The sequence below is a fragment of the Macrobrachium nipponense genome, chromosome 42, assembly GCF_015104395.2.
Source record: "Macrobrachium nipponense isolate FS-2020 chromosome 42, ASM1510439v2, whole genome shotgun sequence".
NCBI classification, from domain to species: domain Eukaryota; kingdom Metazoa; phylum Arthropoda; class Malacostraca; order Decapoda; family Palaemonidae; genus Macrobrachium; species Macrobrachium nipponense.
The window spans coordinates 36,712,562-36,734,373 of NC_061103.1; the positions used below are offsets into that span (position 1 = coordinate 36,712,562).

The following is a 21,812-nucleotide window of genomic DNA, read 5'->3' on the forward strand; positions in this document are numbered from 1 at the left end:
TGGGGATAAAATGCCAGTTCTTATAAACTCGGAGATTTCATTGCATCTGCAGATAGTTATCCTACAAGAAAAATCGAACTGCTGTTAAAACATCAAACACAGACTGTAGCAAATACTTGTTTTACAATTTTGATTTTAATTCAACTTTACCTTATTCGTCGACTAAATCTTTGACGCTCTTAATTTCACGTTAATTTCTGGGGTCTATCAACGTCACTCGTTTTTTTTAAGATGGTCGTTGTGGCTTTGGTTTGCCGCTGGGTGGGTGACATTTCTGTCTCGTAAATATTTTGGGCTTTCTGATTTTTTTTGCTTGGTAAAAGTTTCTTTAAGTTTTTTCTCTACGCGATTGTTTCTCGCGGCTCTTAGGTTTTGCACTACATGACGTTTTTTGTACATTATAAAACATGCCAGTACATTAAAACTTGTGCAGTCAGTCTGCTATACGTTCAAAACGTGCGGAGTAAACGGTGCGGTACATTAAAACGTATACACTACGTCTGTTGTGCATATAAAACTTGTGCTATACGTCTGATGTACGTTTAAAAAGTGCAGTACATCTGATGTACGTGTAAAACGTGCAGTACGTGTGTTGTACATTTTAAACATATGCAGTAAGTTTGCTTACATTTAAAATATGTCTGCTGTACGTCTAAAACATATGCTGTACAATCAAACCATAAACATATCTGTTGTACATGTAAATCTTGTACATCAAACATTTTCATTGCGTTTGCTTTGCATTTAGAACATGTGCAGTACATCTACTATATGTTGAAATCGTACAGTACGTCTGCTGTACTTGTAAATCATGCAGTTCGTCTGCTGTACGTTTAGATAGTGCAGTACGTCTGCTGTACATTTGAATAGAGCCGTACGTCTGCTGTATGTTGAAATCGTACAGTACGTCTGCTGTGCTTGTAAAATATGCAGTACGTCTGCTGTACGTTTAAATCGTGCGTTATGTCTGCCGTGCGTTTAAATCGTGCAGTATGTCTGCTGTACAATTTAAACGTATAGAACATACTGTGGTTGTTATGAATGTGCAGATAGACGACTAGTTTTGTTTTGAGTGTTGTAAAAGCTTATATTTAATGAGAGGCTTTACGTGCTATCAGTTATACGTCACTGTAAAAGGACGGATTATTACTTTCATTATATATCTCCCGGTACAATGATCGAAACTTCTCTCATTATATCTGTATCTCGTAAAAAAAAAAAAAAACCCTTTCGAAATCCACCCTATTTGACGTCATTAACAGACAAATAGGGAGAGAAGTCCAATTAAACAAAGCCTCCTCCATCCCAATTCCTTAGAAAGCTTCGTTAATCCCGACTAATGAAGAAAAATTAATAATTAAGTAGCGACATTGCGGCGTAAATATCTTACAGGCGATAGGTAATGAAGACTTTGGTGCTTGTCTAATGAGTTCTCTCTCTCTTCTTAGGTGTGGATGTCCGGGTAGGGATGACGTATAGTTAGTTATATTTTATCATTCTTTGAATTATAATGGAATCTTGATTATTTATGGGTAGAATGTGAATGTATGCTTACAATCAGATATACGTTCTCGAGTTCATTGCTTACGTATTGATACCAATATCAATAAATTTCGAACTTACGTTATTGCTACTGTTTACATATTATCTACATCAATAAATCCCTAAGTCACATCGTGACGAGACCCAGGACTCTCAAATGAGAGGAGGAGGAGGAGGAAGAGGAGGAGGAGGAGGAGGAGGAGGAGAGGAGGAGGAGGAGGAGGAGGAGGAGGAGGAGGAGGAGGAGGAGGAAGAGGAGGAGGTGGTGGTGGTGGTGGTTTCCCGGAAAAAATCTCTTTGCATTTGCCTCTTCCAGAATTGCATTCAGTGCCTGGGGACCGTGGAAAGTTTTTGAAAGTGAATGCGCACCCCGACCGCCACTTGTTCTGTTATGCATGTTCACGAAGTCAGGGAATGTTAAGGAAATGTCTGCGGGCTTATTTGTGACTTGGGTTTTGGGTGTAATGCCTGTAAATGGTTGTGTTGTGGAGTGATGGGGTCGTTTGTTGCGAACAATTGGGAGGTTTTCATATTCGTTGTGTTGTTTTGTAACGTGACTCGTAATGGATTCGTTATAATTTGATACTGTTGGCATAAGTCGTTTCACACTTACCACTCTCTCTCTCTCTCTCTCTCTCTCTCTCTCTCTCTCTCTCTCTCTCTCTCTCTCTCTCTCTCTCTATATATATATATATATATATATATATATATATATATATATGTGTGTGTGTGTGTGTGTGTGTGTGTATACATATATACACACACACACACACATATATATATATAATATATATCTTATATATATATATATAATATATTATATATATATATGTGTGTGTGTGTGTGTATATATGTATATATATATATCTATATATATATATTATAATACTGTATAAATACAAACATACATACAAAGAGTGTTCTTATATAATATTATATATGTACTTCTGTTTCTGTCTATTGTGTATTTTTGTGTGTGTATGTCGGAATATATATATATATATATATATATATATATATATATATATATATATATATATATATATATATATATATATATATATATATATATATATATATATATATATATATATATATATATATATATATATATAGAGAGAGAGAGAGAGAGAGAGAGAGAGAGAGAGAGAGAGAGAGAGAGAAAGTCATATTTTGGTATCCCGAAGGCAGAATGTTTATGCTGGCTGTCATATGCAAGCGTGTTGCGATTTTTAGGAGGTGACGTCTCGGCTCCCAGGTGTTTGTGGCTTAGACAGGTGTTCCGTGACGGACGTTGTTTTCATGATAGGTGGTGTTCCTTGACATGTGTACTTGGCTGAGGTTTTTCCTTTGACAGGTACATAATAAAGTGGGTTTCGAGTCATATTCATTTAGAGCGAATTGGCAATAACTTTTATTTTTTTTCCTCTTTGCGTAGATCACTTAACCAGGTACGTTATACAGATGACCTTGTTTGCCTAGTGGCATACACCTTTAGTCTTCATCTTCTTGAGAGCGTGACATACTTATATTTTTTTAATAAAAGACTTAAAATATAATGATTATAAATAATAAGCAAATATTGAGAAATACAATGACACGTCCATAATATAAATAGCGGGATACGCAAAGAATTTAATATTTTTTCGTTGAAAATCATTACGTAGGTTGTTTCTGAAGTAAACTTGAATTTAGCATCACTTTTACTTTTCCTTTGCATAGTTTATTCCATTAAATACCATGCTTACTGTATTATTAAGGACTCTGTAATGTATTGTGCAACGAATGCATTGTACCTCGAACCTAGTTATTACGAGGCTAATAACTTGACAGCAGTATTTACCAAGGACGGATGTTTTTTTGCGACATTGCAATTACTGTAGGTCATTATTTCTAGGATATGTTTAGGTTCCTTTATATTCTCATTTTCATTGGAAATTCTTGAGATGCTGATTCATGTGGAATTTTCCCCGTCAGATAAAACCCTAGTAAGCAAAATACCATAATGATAACACTAGGAGAAAGGTATACTTATATTAAGTATATAAAACATAAAATGTTTATTGCCACCAGAAGTTATCCTATTTATTCTATTTTCAATTGTTTAATTGGACATTTTTTAAGTCCTGATTCGTGTAGATTTTTTCCCGTTATGTAATACCCTGGTAAGTAGAATTTGGTATTAATATCACTAGGAGAAAGGTGATGCTGATGTTAAGTAATATAAAATTTGAAATTTTTAATGTCTTCAAAAGTCACAACCATCGACGAAGATCGCACATTTATCCACATTCCCTCAGACCTTTCAAGGAAGAGAGATGTAGGATCCTGGATTCCTAATAAGGATGAATATGCCACCAGTGTCACTGGTCTATGACAAAGTTGTTTCAATACGAAAGATCTGGCTTTAACTCAGAAAGTTGTCACCAACAGGGCGTTTCCTTGGTAAGGAGTAAGAGTATTTCGTCAAGAGCGTGCTCCAGGACTCGAGAAAGGATGTGGAGTCCTTTCTCCGGCCTTAACGAGAGAGTGTTAACAGCTTCCAGCCACTGGAATGATGTAATGTAACCCTTTTGGGGCGTCGTCTCCAGGTCGGTGACCTCATGAGCCGAGGAACTGAACAAGTTATTGGAAATCTTTGTATTGCGATATCATTTTCAGATAGTCGTCTTATTCAAGTTAAACTATACATCTCGCCGAGGAATGTTCTCAGTTTGAGACAGACACAGACAGAACAAAGAGACAGGCAGACAGATACATTTACGAAAGACGAGAAGAAAGAGGCTTTTACAAAAAGTCAAATAGAATTCTCAAACGTTACCGTCATTCTGAAGTAGAAATGAAAGTGAGCATATTAAAGATACCCATCATTTTTTAGAAGCCTTAACAGGAAAGAGAGAGGGAGAAAAAAAAATTACCGATTCGCACGTTGTGAGAATCATTACAAAGGATTACAAGCAAAGATTGAAGTGACAGAAAGCAAGGGCTAATACTGAATACCACCCGACAATCGCTTGTTATTCGAACGCAGGATAAAAGACGCGAGCATGAAAAGGAAAAAATGTTCAATTGACGGCGTGGCCAAAAGGAATTGCTTTGCAGACATTCGGCGCTTGTCAAGATGGTAGAGAAAGGAAATGACACTGCGGTATTTATTGTTTTTTGTACCCTGCTGTTGAGATGAGGAGTGTCTGTGCGTTTTTCCAGCCGAAAGCATTTGCATTGCAAGTACTACAGAAAGTACTGGAGAGAGCGAAATGCCAAAATAGCTGGTTTTTGGCCTTTGTATTATGTATGCTACGTTTGTTTTTATAAGTTCACTGCTTTCTGAAAGAATAAACGCTTATAAAGACAAATCAGGCATAAGAGAAAACGGTAATTTGTATTACCACGTAAATGAAAATAATCACAGGTATGAAAAATTAACAATGGAGTATATTAAATTGAAATATTTATCACTCGTAATAAATGAACTGTTTTCAATTTAAGTGGTACACCCTTTTAGTTATGAATAACTATAGTAATAACTGAAATAAATAATAATGGATTTACATATTGTACCCTTTCAGCCATAAATGTCTGCGTTGCTGGCTTAAACAATAATAAACTATTTATACCGCAGAAAAGTAATTCAAGTTAGTTTTGCATTGTGCTAAAAGTGTATAGGCATTTATTACAGTATTTTCGGCTACTAAAAACATACGTGATGCTACTACCAAAACAAGGGATTACTTTATCATTAACTCTTAAGACTCTGAGGTACTACATATCTCAGGCTACACAGAGTATACAAATCTCAGGCTACAGAGGGACCTCATAAAGGTGATTTCCAGACGAGAGTATCGCTAATGACACCCAAATGAAGTAGTGTTCCCTTGTGAAGTGAACAGCTACGGTGCATAACTGGGCCACAGGTAATGACAAAGGAACCGCATCGCTTGACACAGTGACAGGTGCTAAAGGTTGGGGGGATGGGGTAGGGTGGGGACGGGAGATATGTGACAGGGTGTAAGGGAGGGTGTAAGTGGCCCCTAGTTCAACTCGAGAAGTTATACAGGTATATTGCGCAGTTTTTAATCCGTAAACCTATGAATTTGTGAAGGTATATCGGCAGGCTCTAAGTTTTTCACCAGGAGGACATAAAGTCCTCTCTCTCTCTCTCTCTCGTTGGCTTTCTAAAGCGAAAGCGTGAAAATATTACATTTGTAATCAACAGACTCTTATTTCTGAAGAGGTTTAAACTAAATCGTGGAGCTTAACAATATACATTAGCGTATTCAGAAGGGCTTTGAATCCACGTCAGGTGCCATATATAAGGGTTAAAGCCAAGGTCCAGACCTTGGGATTAAGCTATGGAAAGGGGGATTTACGCGGTCAATAAATTTCGGCTTTAAAAATAGACCAGCGTGCCTGACGAACGTGGTCCAAGTAACGTGTAGGAATTTTGGGGAACAGGGCCATTCAGTTAAGGATTATCTTGTCCGGTAGTTCAGTGGTGGAAAAAATGTTACTATTTTATTGAAATGTAACCTGCTATAATAAATATAACAATACATTCTCTCTCTCTCTCTCTCGTCTCTCTCTCTCTCTCTCTCTCTCTCGCTCTCTCTCTCTCTCTTCTCTCTCTGTTGTGTGTAACTTCCATTTCATATATCTGTTTGGTTACGTCTTGGCGATATCATTCTTACGTATATTTCTATTGTTCTCCCACCTCCGAATTTTGCGCTTCTTGCATTCATAGTTCATTGTGGTCTGCGCAAGCAAGCCCCCTTGGCTTGTTTCGTAAGGAATTTCCTGTAAGTATCAGTGTGAATAATGATTAAGTAAATCTTAGTTTAACCAGACCACTTAGCTGATTAACAGCTCTCCTAGGGCTGGCCCGAAGGATTAGATATCTTTACGTGGCTAGGAATCAATTGTTTACCTAGCAATGGGACCTACAGCTTTTTGTGGGATCCGAACGACATTGTATCGAGAAATTAATCTCTCTAATCACCAGAGACAAATTCCACCGATTCCACGTTGGCAGAGAGGGGAATCGATCTCGGGACTAGCGAGTTGGTAGGCAAGCACGTAACCCACTCGTCCAACGCGGAACTTTGTGAATAAGGATGATAATAATATTAGCTATAACTTGGGAGAAGTGGCAAATCACTTCCGTAGATTATAGTAACTTGGGTACAGTAACTTCCTTAATTAAAGCAGGCAATACATGTACGCGACTGGCAACGGGTTTTCCTGTATTACGGGCTGCTCTAGGAGCAATAGCCCATGCTGGCATAAGGCCAGCTAAATCTAAAACAACAACAGTCCACATGGGTATTGCCCATAGACGCAGATCACTCACTCTACGCATATTTTGAGAGGGCAGAGTTAATGTGCAGTGGCCGTGTTCCTTTTAGTCCTGTAGTGGCCGTGTTCCTTTTAGTCGTGTAGTGGCCTGATGTAGTGAGTGTTTTTCAATCATGGCACCAAGTAAATGGAAGATAAGTGCAATAATGATAATAGCACTCCTGCAAGACGAATACGAGCGTGAAATATGCAATAAAAGGCGTAAAGTATATGGGTGAAACCATGGCTAGGAGCGAGAGGTTTTATCATATGACCTTATTGAAAGAATGAAAGGAAAATAACCCGGAAGATTATAGAAATTATCTAAAAATGACTGATGATATCATCGGAGACCTTTTATCCCTTATGTCTACAAAAAATAATAAAGATACAGTAATGAGAAAGTCTATACCTCCTGAGGAAAAGTTAATTGCAACATTAAGGTTCCTAGCAACGTTTCTTGGTCTGCTGTAAAGAGTGATAAATCAAAATACCACAACTTAGGCACATATAGTGCATAGGGCAAAACTGCAGACTACTACCGCGGAGGGCAAAATTGCAGACTATTACCGCGGAGGGCACACTGCAGACTATTACCGCGAGGGCAGGACAAAACTGCAGACTACTACCGCGGAGGGCAAAACTGCACACTACTACCGCAGAGGGCAAAAATGCACACTACTAGCCGCTGGGGCAAAACTGCAAACTTCTGTCACGGGAAGTAAAACTGAAGACGACCACCCCGTACACGATAAAGACTGGCCGTTCATGCCAATCTCAGTAAAATCGGTGTGTCATTCCTTTACGTGTATGGCTTGCTTAAGTTCCCTAATCAAACACCTCGCTGAAACCCCCCGCCCCTACCCCCTGCCCCTTCGCCTCCGTTAGTTGAGTCCTTTGGAATTTGTGGCTGGTCGACTTCATTTGAACACTTCGACCGACGAGTTTCTGAAATGTGGTTTGATTTAAAGGTGGTTTATGCTCTACTCGATAACCAGTTTAGTAGTTTAAAAAGCATCGAAGAACATAGCATTTATTACGAAAATATTTTTACTTTTCATACTTAGAATCTTAAATATCCGATATATCGAGAAGCACGGTCTCATTTAAACTATTCTGTGGCTTGGTTGACAGATAATTCTGATGTAAATGCGCTTTCTGCCGTACTCTAAGAGAGTCCAGTTGTTTAAAAAAGCAACGCAGATTCAAGCTCTCTTTATTTCGAAAATGCCGCATCATTTTCATACATCGAATATAAGATATTTGATGCTTCGAGATGCGCTGGCGGGGAGATGAAAGCTTTCGAGATTACAGAGTATATCATACTGATATACTATTTGTGATTTCTTTTTTGCGTGGTTCGTCTAACGTGGTAATAAGCATCCGATCTGGTCAATTATTCTTTGGACTTTCTATATTCTGTCTCCGAGATACTTGTGTATGAGACGTTATAACTTTAGGCGTTAACTTCATACGATTCGGTTGATATCTCGTATGTCTAATTTGAAGCCAAGCACTTCTATGATTTGAGTACAAACTCAATGACCAGGCCAAGATAACGTACGCGCAGTCAACTCGTGCAAAGTCATTACAAAGTCACAGTGACTTTGTAATGCGCATGAGCTGGGAGACAAACAGTTTTTGTCACTGCGCCGTGAATCTGCACAGAATATTCATTTTTGCCATCTAAACCCAAACATAAACTACTCAACTTTTATTGATAGAACGTAGTCAAACGCGCTATTTATTTTTATTACTGCACTGTTTAAATCTATAGAGGGGCCCTTGAATCCACAAGTATTTATTTCTCGTAGAATTTATAGACATGTAATGTGCCATCTATAGATGCTACTTTTGACAGAACTAATAGACGTATCATAAACAGGTGCTTCTATTAGCTTTTAGATGAACACTTTCTCTGTTGCACCAAGTAACATTCTGTGTTAAGATTTAGGACGTTGGATTCTGCATTGTACATTACGTCATTTCAAAGGAGATTTTCCACAAAACTTTGGCATTTCAGAAGTGAGACTGTGATGGGAATTGATTATCCAAACTGTTCATTAAGGTAGGCATTTAAAACCGATGGATAAAAAATCCAGTTATGTATGGGTACATATATTTAAAAATAAATCTGCATGTTCCGGAAAGCTCTGTACAGAATTATCATTATCTTTAAATATATGTACTCACACGTAATTGTAGATTTGTTTCTCCAATTCAAGACTATACTGCTACTATTTTTATTTTTTAATAAAAGCCAATGTTAAGCAGACGTTCCTACTCATCAGGTCAATTTTGGAATGTTAGACTTTTTCTGCTTGCTGTCACTTGTTTTTTCCCCTGCTACCTAGCTTTCTCTCATCAGCAGTTTAGATTTTTTTGTTTTGTGATGGGAGACAGGTTTTTGTTGACTGCGTAGACGCAGGAGTAATTGGTTCTAGTGTGCAAGTAGGTCTAGAGCAAGGGCGTGTGGTCTCTATTAGTTTTTGATGTGTTCTGAAATTAGCGTCTTGGGGTGATTCAGATAAGTGGAGAAAATGGAAGACTTCGTGTTTTTTTTATTTGTTTGAGTGCCTGTGCCTTAGGTCGAGAACAGGAAGTGACACTGAAGATATATCATGGTTATTTCAAGAAGAAACTCCTGTGGAGAGAGAGAGAGAGAGAGAGAGAGAGAGAGAGAGAGAGAGAGAGAGAGAGAGAGAGAGTTGGGGGTTGCTTGAATGTCACTCAGTCATCTAGAGAAAAAAAAAGAAGACTTAAATGGGCTTTTAGGAGAGAGAGAGAGAGAGAGAGAGAGAGAGAGAGAGAGAGAGAGAGAGAGAGAGAGAGAGAGAGAGAGAGAGAGTATCGAAAACCATCCAAGATAATATGAAGACGTTACTCCTTAACGTCTTGCTAGGTGTTCTTAAAAGTGACCCATATTTAGGAAGAATCTCCTTTTTCTTGGAGGTCAAAATAACATAACCTTGAGTTTCACAGGAGGCAATAAGCTCTCGCCCCGAGGCACGCCTCGACGTTCTGACCTCATCAAGGAAGGTTTTGAGAGCTGGCATGACTGGTTCCAGTTCGAACGTGGGCATTTTCGCAAGCGAGCACGAAATGTCTTGAAAAGATGCCTTTGGGTCCGATGTCTATTATGATATATATATATATATATATATATATATATATATATATATATATATATATATATATATAATATGTATATATATATAAGATTTAATTATTTATTTATTTATATATTGTGGTTCCACTATAAGATGGGAGATTCTCTCTCTCTCTCTCTCTCTCTCTCTCTCTCTCTCCTCATCTCTCTCTCTTCTCTCTCTCTCTCTCTCTCTCGATGATGATGATGATGATGCTGCTTGAAAGCGATAAAAATAAAAGTTTGAGTTCCGACATTCTATAACAACGCAAAACGTCTTTCACCTGTCAATCAAACGTCCAATTATTTTTTATTTTCTCTCTCGACAATTTCTTTTCTTTTCATAAACCTGTAGAAAATATTTCCAGCGATGACAGATAACTTAACTGTAAAGGAAATTAGACTGGTTTGGTTTTATGTATCTGTAAAGAGAAATGCTAAAATATAAAAAAAACTATGAGATAAAACAAAAAAAATCAGGTGAACAATTCTGAAACCAGCCATGCCATTCAAACCTTAACACGTATAGTAAGATGATGGCTTGGGGAGACAGCTCAGTCGAAATCTCCTCTAAATTACTGTAGGCCCCCACCCACCCCGCCCCATTAAAATGATGCCACTTTTTTTTTAGGTCTCTCTCTCTCTCTCTCTCTCTCTATCTCTCTGCTCGTTTCGTTTAAAAGTATCTTAGTCTTTTTCTCTCGATGCCTGATTATGTTCAAACTAGGCCAACCTCTCTCTCTCTCTCTCTCTCTCTCTCTCTCTCTCTCTCTCTCTCTCTCTCTCTCTCTAACCGCAGTGTTTCGTTAATATCCTCTCTTGCCCCCTCCTCCTTCATTCGTTAATCATGCGTGAACGAGAACCGACATAGCTTTCCTCGCGTGTTGAGAGAGAACTGTTCTTGAATTCTTCTCTCGAGCTAAAAAAAAAAAAAAAAAAAAAAAATTAAAAAATATATTTGTTCCTGCACAAATAACAAACCTTCGTTTCACAATAGAATTAGCCTGCGGACACCAGCTGAAATCCTATGCAAAAGACATTGGGGTTTAGCACGTCAGGGAAACTACAAATTTCTTTTAAAAATTTGCTATATTCTGCTGTCTCCAGTGAGCTGGATATAATTGTCATTCAAGATGCAGTTTATTAATCCAAGCGTTTCTTTGGCTAGGTGGATGTTTTCCGCGTGATCCCAGAATACCAGATGAACGCGCCTGGTAGATCTTTTCTCAGAGAGATTTTTAAGTCTTCGAGAAAGGTGAAAAAATGGTTCAGAATGGCTCACAGGACGTGAGATTCTCCCAGACTTTCTTTTTTACTTTTCATTTTATCTCTCTGGGTGTTACTTACCTCCCTCCCTCCCCCAAACCCCCCTTTCCCGAAAAGTATAGAGGTAGGGGTGATGTCCGTGGAAGATGCTGACTCATCCCGGCTCTCGTATCTTTGTAAATGGTTTTGCTGGAGAGAGAGAGAGAGAGAAGAGAGAGAGAGAGAGGCGTTTCTTACAAGTGAAATCAGCTCTTGCTTGCTATATCAAGTGATGCTTGTTGATAATGATTATAGTGACTGGTCACTGAAGAGAGAGAGAGAGAGAGAGAGAGAGAGCGCACAATGATGTTCAGTCAGTTATTTTGTATTTACAGTTTTCAATAAATTGGTGTGAATGACTTGATTTTGCTTTGTAAGATTTTTTTTTTGTCTTGTCTTGGTTGAGATTCTGTCTAGAGAAAACGTCTTGCTTTCTCTCTCTCTCTCTCTCTCTCTCTCTCTCTCTCTCTCTCTCTCTCTCTCTCTGGAGAATGTAAGGCATTGTTCTGCTTCTGTTCTTGTTAAAAAGATACAAGGAAAACTTATTTTATTTTATTTTGTTAGACTTGTAGTTTCACAAACGTAAATGGAACCAAAGAGAGTAATATTTTGGTACACTACCAAGTGTTTTACTGTGTAAGTCAAAATGTTTTTGTGTAAGTGTAGATGTGTCTGTGTAAGTGTGTGTTTGTGTGTCTGTGGGTGATTTTTCAGTTTTTACACATGCGTATTCAAGTGAATTTATAAGATAAGTGCTTCATTTATGCAGTATATATAAAATGTTGGCCACATCGTAGCAGCCATACGAATTCGTGAGTTGAAATTGACTTTAATTCGTATGGTCTAAGTGTTTTAAGCTGAACTAATTTCGTGTTGACAGGGGCGCGTTGTTTCGTGAACATCCGTGTTTCATACCTGCACGGCACGAACGTGCTACGAGCCTCACGAAAGACATTAATGGATTGATTTTCTATTAAGGGGAGTTTAAAATCCTAGACTGCTTGTTCTTGTAAAGGCGATGAAAAGTAAACACAAATTTTATATTTTTAGGCCTATGTAACCAAATAAAGGGTTGTCATTCTACAATCTATGAACGCAGGAAATATTTTGCAATCTTGAATTATGATCTTATATAATTCTAAGACATTTATTTATACTTTAAGTGCAAAATACGAACGATTTAATCAAATTATAGGTTTCATAGGTCTAAGACATCATCAGATTCCAGGTTCCATAGGTCTAGGATATACCATTCAAGTCCAGGTTCCATAGGTCTAGGATATACCACCAAATTCCAGGTTCCATAGGTCTAGTATATACAATCAAATTCCAGTTTCCATAGGTCTAGGACATACCATTAAATTCCAGGTTCCATAGGTCTAGGTTATACCATTCAAGTCCAGGTTCCATAGGTCTAGCATATACCATTAATTTCCAGGTTCCATAGGTCTGGGATATACCATTAAATTCCAGGTTCCATAGGTCTGGGATATACCATTAAATTCCAGGTTCCATAGGTCTGGGATATACCAATAAATTCCAGGTTCCATAGGTCTGTGATATATAATTAAATTCCAGGTTCCATAGGTCTGGGATATACCATTAAATTCCAGGTTCCATAGGTCTAGGATATAATACTAACCTTTGAATCGGCTCAAGAGATGCTTTGATTCGAATATTTTTGCAACTCACTCACTCTCTCTCTCTCTGCTCACGGAATTTTATCAGAAATCCGGATACTCGCGCGTGCGTACGTGAGGGCATCTCTGCAACCGTGCCCTTTGCATTGCACGGAAGAAAGTTGACGTACCACTGAAATGCCTGCATTGAAAAGCCAACTCTCGGCATTACGGTAAAAATGCTCAGCATTTCCCCAAGATTATTTTGTTCGATAACTTTTGTATCTTTAACCTCTTGGGTTCATTGACTTCGTGTCTATTCTATCTTTTCAATTCGAGTTTTTAATTCTTCAGTTCCTTGTTGGTTGCTTTCATTGTTTCGTATTTTGTTAAGAAATTTGTATTTTATTTTTTACTTTTTCTGATAACCGGTTGAAATACGCGTAAAAATTACACATTTTAACCAGCTTTTATCAGTATTTTATATATGAGTAAGTGTGTATACTCTAGGCCTATGATATTGGCCTATACCTTGCTTATAAAGCGTTTCCTATATATCTCTATTCTGTCCTGCTCTCGTACAAACTACTGAACAAGTTCAAGTCTCTCTCTCTCTCTCTCTCTCTCTCTCTCTCTCTCTCTCTCTCGTCGGCCTAGATTTTTAATTCCCTGATTCTTCTTAAAAAAAAAAAAAATCCGTACCACTGATTTCAAATACTGTGTCCAATTACCTTCGTAGGGCAGAGTAAGTCTGTGCTGTTTTACAGCCGTAGTTCTCACGATAATCTGCGTCATTTGCATAATAATGTTATAAACATTGTACGTCTTCTGTGGGGAAATACGTAGGTGCCATTGTTTGAGCGTTTTAAAGGAGAAATGCTGATAATTTTGATCATAAAGTACGTTTTACAACTCTTAAGATTGTTTCATTATCAAGTTATTGCTCTCTCTCTCTCGATTGTGCAGTGAAGATAGTGGCTACGTTTGTTTATGCAAAATGTAAATGTATTCAGCGAAAAAATAACGCGTTGAGTGAACTGTGAATCCTAACAAATGCATTGTTTTTTGTTGTTAGTATGTACGCATAGTTTATAGAATTAACTAAAATATGTCTTTGCATTGGCCTAGGTATCTCTTTGTATCTCGTTACCAGGACCACATTTAAATACAATACACGCAAATGGTTTAAATAGGCACAAACAGTTATCAATTAGACAAGGTATAGATATTCTACAAGATAATCCCATATCGGGATACAGATCAACAGCATCTTGATCAGTGGAGACTATCTTAATAAAATTTGTTCATGCTAAAACCGCCTAAATAGTACTAGCGTTAGTAGTAGTGATGGTAGTACTAGACAGGATAACTTTGAAACGGCTCCCTTGCGTGAGCTCAGATAGAGATGGTTACCATCAAAGCGACGGCGTTATAAACCGTAAAGATAACCATAACTACGTTAATTTGTGCGCTGGTTGAGCTGCGCGCCTCCGGGAGCGCTCGCGCGCACACACACACCACTACCTTACTCGCTTCGTTAACTGACCCCGATTCGGTGTTCATTCTGCACCGATTCGTGGAAACGCCGAACCGGTAAGAATATCCTTTATAAAGATTTAGAAGTTTGGTTTAATAACGATACGTCTGAAGGATTCCCCTTTTTTATGAAGGAGAAACATGGAATGAAAAGAACTGATAGAATATAACATATGTAGAAACGTGGTCTAGGCGTATTCGTAACTAAAGGAAATTAGTTAACTTTAATATGAGCAAACAGAATTCAGTCTCATTTTAAGCCATGGCCTTTTAAAAAAAGGGGGTGGCTCCTGAGATTGAATATAAATGGTCACTGCCACATAACGTTCACGCTCTAATTGCTGAATAGAATGTGTGTTAAACCACCTGGATATCATTAATTTGATCTAACTGTGAACTTGAACTCACGTTCTCGTTGTCAAAGTGCTTATTTTGACGCTCGTCAAATCCTCACGGATCCAGCGCTGCCGCTTTGCTGCGCGCACACTTATTTGGCTGACTCATACATCTAAGTCAGGGGTCTCCAAACTTTTCAATGTAAGGGCCACATTATATATTTCCCACATTTATGCAGGCCAAAGGAAAAAAAGAAAAAAAAACAAATCAGTGCCAGTAATTTAATTTCCTCAAATATTAGAGTATAAACATGGAAAAATGAAAACATATCTTGTTGAAAAAAATCAGGGTAAACTAAATAGATCCCTGCCTTTAGTTTTATTTCAACCAAATTAGTGTGACGAATGATACTGACGTTTTGACTTCAAAATTTCATTGAAATCAGGTTCCAGATTAGATGAGCCAATTGTAAGAATTTATTTCAAATGATCATCGGACAAATTTGCTCGATAGTTAGATTTCACATACTTCATTTTGGAAAATGTTTGTTCACACAAGTATGTTGTACCAAAAATGGGCACAAAACTACAAGTAAACTTTATCAAATTTGGAAACTGATCTGGCTGCAGGCATTTATAAAACTCAATCAGATTTCCTTCTCTATAATTATCTTTCAGTCTGTCATTTGCCTGGAGATCAAGAATTTCCATTTGAAATTGAGTTGGAAGATTTTCAGCATTGCCGTCATATGGATTATGAAAGAGCCTGATTTCATTTGCTTTGGCATCAAGGTCAGCAAATCGCTCCTGAAACTGTTTTTTTCAAATCTGAAATTATTTCATTTGCAAATGAAGAAGGAAATTCAACTTTACTTTCTGCATGAAATTTTTCACAACATGGAAAATGAGCAAAATTCTTAACTTTCACCTGGCCTTCAAGTAGCGCAAGTTTTGTCCTGAATGCCTTGACATGAACAAAGTAGTCACTGATCAAATTTGTTTTGCCTTGCAACTTCAGATTCAATTGATTCATATGACCTGTCATATCTGCAAAAAATGCCAATTTCCAAATCCATTCTCATTCTGATAATAATGGCGATGCCAGTCGTGCGATAATTATTTTTTCAAGGCCACCACACAGGGATTTGTTTGGCGGGCCGGATGATATTGTTTGGAGGGCCGGATGATATTGTTTGGCGGGCCGGATGATATTGTTTGGCGGGCCGGATGATATTGTGTGGCGGGCCGGATGATATTGTGTGGCGGGCCGGATGTGGCCCGCGGGCCATAGTTTGGAGAGTCCTGATCTAAGTCATAGTCTCTCTCTCTCTCTCTCTCTCTCCATTAATGTGAAAATTTATAACAAAACCGTTAGGCCTATATCATTTACCTGTTATGAGAGAGAGAGAGAGAGAGAGAGAGAGAGAGAGAGAGAGAGAGAGAGAGAGAGAGAGAGAGAGAGAGCTGTTTTATTCCTAAAGGTCTTTATTAGTACTTGGTGTCTATTCCGTAGACTCGTGTAATATAGCTTTGTATTTTTGTATGAAAAGCCGTTATCTGTCATATATAAGTTTAGGCTTATATGTTTATGAATAACATAGGTCTAGACAGATCCTACACCAGAAGATGCTGACTTGATATCCTGTTTATTCTACTTCTCTATTACTCTCAGGATGCGTTTATTAGGCGCTGCTGGTGTGGGCGTGGTCATAAGTGGAGCTCTGCTGATGTCGGCTCAATCCATGTCCACCCATAAAGGTAAATCAATCAATAATTAACTTTTGATAAGAAGCAAATTGTGTGATATTTATAAAAAAAAAAAATCGTACTGTTAATTGTAGCTTCATTCCTACTTCCCGAGACGTTTAACTGTAGTCTCGTTGCTACTTCTAATGAAGACGTTTAAGAATGTTCATATGTAATCTTGTTCCTACTTCCAGTAAGAATGTTTAATTGTAGTATCATTCCTGGTTGTTAATCTCATTCCCCCTCCCAATAAGGACGTTTAAAGATGTTTGAATGTTATCTCATTCTTACTAACAATAAGGACGTTTAATCCTAATCTCATTCCTTCTTTGTAATCTCATTCCTACTTCCAATAAGTACGTTTAATCGTCATCTCACTCTCGCTTTCAGTAAGGACTAAGAGACAGTTCAATTACAACAACCGCCAACAACAAACTAATTATGGAAACGGTTACCAGTCGAGACAGGGCAACAGCAATAACGCACGCCAACAACAACAACAACAACAACAACAACAACAACAGCAACAGTGGTACACCAGCGGCAATAACAACAACAACAATAATAATGAACAACAGTACAGCACGGATTACAACGCCTTGTTACAGCAGTACGCTGCGTTGACTTCAGCAGCAAATTCAAACACTGGTTATTATGATACGTACAGTAACTCTATTGCAGACTACGCACCTGATGCTTACGTGTAAGTTAAGATCTTTGTTTATTTTTATCTACAAAGATATGATTACTAGATCGTACTGTATGTTTTGGGTTATGGAGACGAAAAGAACTAGTCTAAATTGAGACTATAAGTATCCATAGGTAGTAGTACTACTAATCTCAATTGAGATTAGTACTAGTCCTAGCTATTCGTTCATTAAATCTAGATTGCTTATTTTTTGGAGTAAAAGTAACCCATTTCCCTTAAGGTAACAAACCCACTATGTCCATAGAGCATGTAAACAAAAATATGGCAATTAATCCCAAAAGAAGGTTCAGATGTCTTATTATATACAGACGAAAAACTTAAGTCCTTTTGTATGATTCTTTAGTGAGCTTAAGTCGTATACAAGAAACTGCCCAGGATAAAATGACAAGAGTGGTCTACTCTTCCTTTTCTGAAGTGAAATACATAGTTAGGTTGAAATAAAATAAACTGTGCCAAATCTGAGTACGTTTTTTAGTATTCTTGAAAGAAAGTACTTAAACTTTCCTTTTAATAAATTGTACCTGTTCATGTGATAAAACTTACAACGAGGGAAAGAAACGCCTTGAAGATATAACAGCAAAATTAATTATTCCTTTCCAACTTGAATATCTCTTAACCTAATATCATAATAACTGAAACTGAACTTAAAAGACCCCTTTTCATCCAATTCAGAGACCTTTCTTTTCCAGACCAGCAGCCACTTTTGCCTCGTCCGTCTCTGAGAATCCAGACTCTTCACCAGCACTCTCGGCTCTGGCGCTGTTGGGTTTCCTCTACTTCCTAAACCTCATCCAGGTAACGAGAAGCAATTTTGTGAGTGGTTATTTTGTAAGCCCGTGGACACAAATTTTGGCACCTTGTCCTTCCACTTTGTGATGGGGTACCTAGGGAAGATTTTGTCAAATTTTCTGAACTGCAAATGAGTAGTTTCATACTTTCGCCACTGTTGATATTGTAGCTTAGTTTTAGTACCATTGTTTATCATTGGCAATGTGTAACATTCGTACTTATGAACAGAAAACAATACAATCTTCCACACTTGTCTAATAGACAAAAAATGCAGTCTTCCACACTTATGTAACAGACAAAAAAATGCAATGTTCCACAGATATAAAAACCAGCAAACTTCCATACTTAAATAACAGACAAAAGATACACTCTTCCACACTTATATAATAGACAGAAATGCAATCTTATCTTCACTGAACGGAAGGCCTTATTTGAAAAATGGAAGTAGACTTCAAGGTAACAATGCATTGTGTTAAAACTGACCAGCATTAACATAAATTTAAATGCCTCAAACTATTCCATAGTAATGTTTTATTCATTTAGCATACAGGTAACCGTATGCGCCTGGTTTTTTAATGATTTCCTTCCAAATATGCATCTTGTATAACTAAACATTGAATAACATCTTGGCTAAACTCCATGACAGAAGCTACTTAAGCAGTAATTTTGTCATGTTTTTAATGCATGCAAGGTGGGTCATATTTATCACTTGTAGCCTTTTGTACTTTTATTATCATCTGGACTTTCAAGTGACTTGGCAACTGACATTTTTCTTTTATTCCAGGACGTCCTACAGAACAACGGCAGAAGGAAACGTTCAGTCAATTTGCCTGAAGAAACAGACGAAGGGTTTTACTCGACCTCATACTTGGAGGATCCCCTCATCATCCCTGAAGGGATGGAAGAAGACGACACTCCCGGGTTCCTGAAGGACGAAGGTGTAGAGATCGTGGAAGAGGAAACCGAGGAGAAAGGGGATACAGAACAAGAGGCAGCGAAGGCAAAAGAAAGGATGGACGTAGAATCTCCAGCTTCTGGTCGAAGCTTCTCCTTCCTCGAGAACTTCTTCATTAAGTTACCCCAGGCATTGGGTCTTTCCTGGAGGGTAAGTTGTGATGAGTGCGCAGGACTTCAACAAATGTTTCATTGTCGAAGTTATGTCAAAACTTCAAAGCAGCTAACAAGGCTGTATGGCATTAATATACACACTCCCTTTTTAACCGCTGTATATATAAAAACTTCCCTGTGTACTATAGTTGATTCACATCAACCGTGCATTTGATGTCTAGGCCAGTCCGTTACGACGCTCGGCTGGCAACTCGCAGTCTCTATCGAGAGTTCACAAGGGTAGGTTCTGTTCCACCTCTCCTGGGGGATCCATCTTTCAGGAGGAGTGGAACATACATCCTGCCTGAAGATGTTTTGTGTCCTTCAGGGGGATGAAAAGTCTCCCATCCAGAGAGGTATACTCCTAACCTCTTATAATCTATAACATTTCATGATCTGCCTGTGCTCAGTCAGCTACTAAATATCACATTAGGGGAGAGAGCAGAGACTTATGATCCATGTATAAAACTTACACTACCTTGTAGCAAGAACATGGCCTGTTAAGATTCATGGCCAGAGTAGGAAAAATAGACCAAGATCTCGAAGACTGCTATGGTTTGGGAAGGTAGCCCGACTTAACTCAGGAGTGATATTTAATCGTAACCGATCTGCTAATCCTTGGGAATTCAGGATTACGACTTCAGGCAATGGTTTTGCAAAACTCTTCGCACGGTAACTTTTAAAAGTGCAGTATTATTTCTGTTGTATGTACACACCTCTCTTAGAGATTGGTTGTACACATTTCAGTACAGGAATAAAGCATCATATTGTACTGTAGTAGGGAAGGATTATTATTATGATTATTATTATTATTATTATTATTATTATTATTATTATTATTATTATTATTATTATTATTATTATTCAGGAGATGAAACCTATTCGTATGGAACAATTCCACAGGGCCCATTGACTTGAAATTCAAGCTTCCAAAGAATATGGTGTTCATTAGGAAGAAATAAGACGAGGCAAAGAAAAATACAGAAAGAAGAGACCCCAATTATTAAAAAAGAAAACAATTAACAAATAAACATATGGACAAACATGTATTTAAAATGCAGGGAGAATAGTAAAACTGCATAGAAAACCGCAACTGCCATAGTCTAGGCCACCGTGGAGTAGTAATATAGATCTACCAGAATTTTAAGTAATATTTATTCGGACGACTGTAATTAAACCCCCGGGGCCAGGCTAAACACGGCGAAACACATTGGGCGTCCTAATCCCTAGTGGATGTCGTATCCGCGGTTACGTTCCTTACAGTCCGTGCGGAACTCTTCTTTAGAATTACCCTCGGTTGAAATACAACTTATGAAAAAGTGACGAACAAGAAACCATCCGTCGATGGTCCAAGTCATAACTATGTACTGCTATTAGGAAACAGAAACCTACCACCACGAACCACTCTATCTAACAAGCGATGAATCTCTGGCAGAAGAAGACATCCACACCGGAGAACAGTATTCTAGTAAAGGGAGTACATATACCTCAAAACGGGTTGCATTGATGCGGCCTTACGAATAACACCTAACTTTTTTTAGGCATTTGCCGAGACTTTCATTAAGATGTTTCTCGGAAGTTAGATGTGGGTCAAAGGTTTCACCTAGAATAGTTCAAGCTTCGGAATCGTTCAGCAAAGTTCTATCCACCTGAAAGGGTGGGAATGTATCTTTCTTAAGGGTTGTGAGCATGTGGCATTAGCTGAATAATTGACAATGTACTCTTGGTACATTCTTGACTTCTTGTCCCTTTGCACTACAAAAGATTTCTAAGGCACTTGTACTATATCTACAAAGTAAACTCGTAAAAATGTGTTTCATACAATTTATTTTTTGAACTAACGTACATTACTTCCCTCAATGACAAATCATTTGTCTTAAAACCAATGTTTAGTTTGTGTAAAATGGATAAGTTCAATATCATTTATCCCTTTGAACTTATTCCAGTTAAACTACAATATTAAAGTTATACCAGGTCCATTATTCACGACCACCTCTTTTTTTTTCAGCCTCCACAGATTGACAGAGATGGCAGGGACGAAAGCTCGTGGGACATAGGAAACTTCATTTCCTCGAGACTTAAGATGATATCTTCGATCATGAGCTTTCTGCAGGACCCCAGACCCTCAAGGATTCGCAGAGGAGTACCGGTAAGCCAAGAAGGACTCTCATCCTTCAGGAATACAGTAGCTGTATTATTATCTGTAACTGAATTGTATAATGTGGGGTTTATTTGGATTTGGCATTTGCGTTTGTTTGTTTGTTTGTATGGTGTTTTTACGTTGCATGGAACCCGTGGTTATTCAGCAACGGGACTAACGGCTTGCCATTTGCGTGGATAAATGCATACACTACCCATACATGTGCACTGTGTAGATAGTGGAAAAATAAAAACTTTTATGATTACGGTATTCAACGGAGATGTGTGTCTGCGAGGTGTATATTGGGATTAATATATTATCCAAGTATGTGTATGATTATAGTTTTATTGAAAGCTACAAATACACCAATTGTAAGCGTGAGGACTATTGAAGGATACAACTATCATATTACTGTTATCTAAAAAAATGCTATTGTCTAATGACATTTAGAAAGAATGTTTGCAATGGTCTGTGTAAAAAAAATCTCGGTATCAGAGGGTTCATG

The 21,812-nt window shown here is 37.9% G+C and overlaps 1 protein-coding gene across 1 annotated transcript in view; it reads left to right on the plus strand.

The window, feature by feature from the left end:
• LOC135213122 (uncharacterized) overlaps nt 1-21,812 on the plus strand; it is a 42,956-nt gene that overhangs the window by 8,807 nt on the left and 12,337 nt on the right. The window contains exons 2-6 of the mRNA XM_064247028.1: nt 16,489-16,574; nt 16,953-17,265; nt 17,961-18,066; nt 18,845-19,165; nt 21,176-21,316. Coding sequence (XP_064103098.1) covers nt 16,490-16,574; nt 16,953-17,265; nt 17,961-18,066; nt 18,845-19,165; nt 21,176-21,316 — 966 coding nt within the window. The 5' untranslated portion in view covers nt 16,489. The remainder of the gene's footprint in view (nt 1-16,488; nt 16,575-16,952; nt 17,266-17,960; nt 18,067-18,844; nt 19,166-21,175; nt 21,317-21,812) is intronic.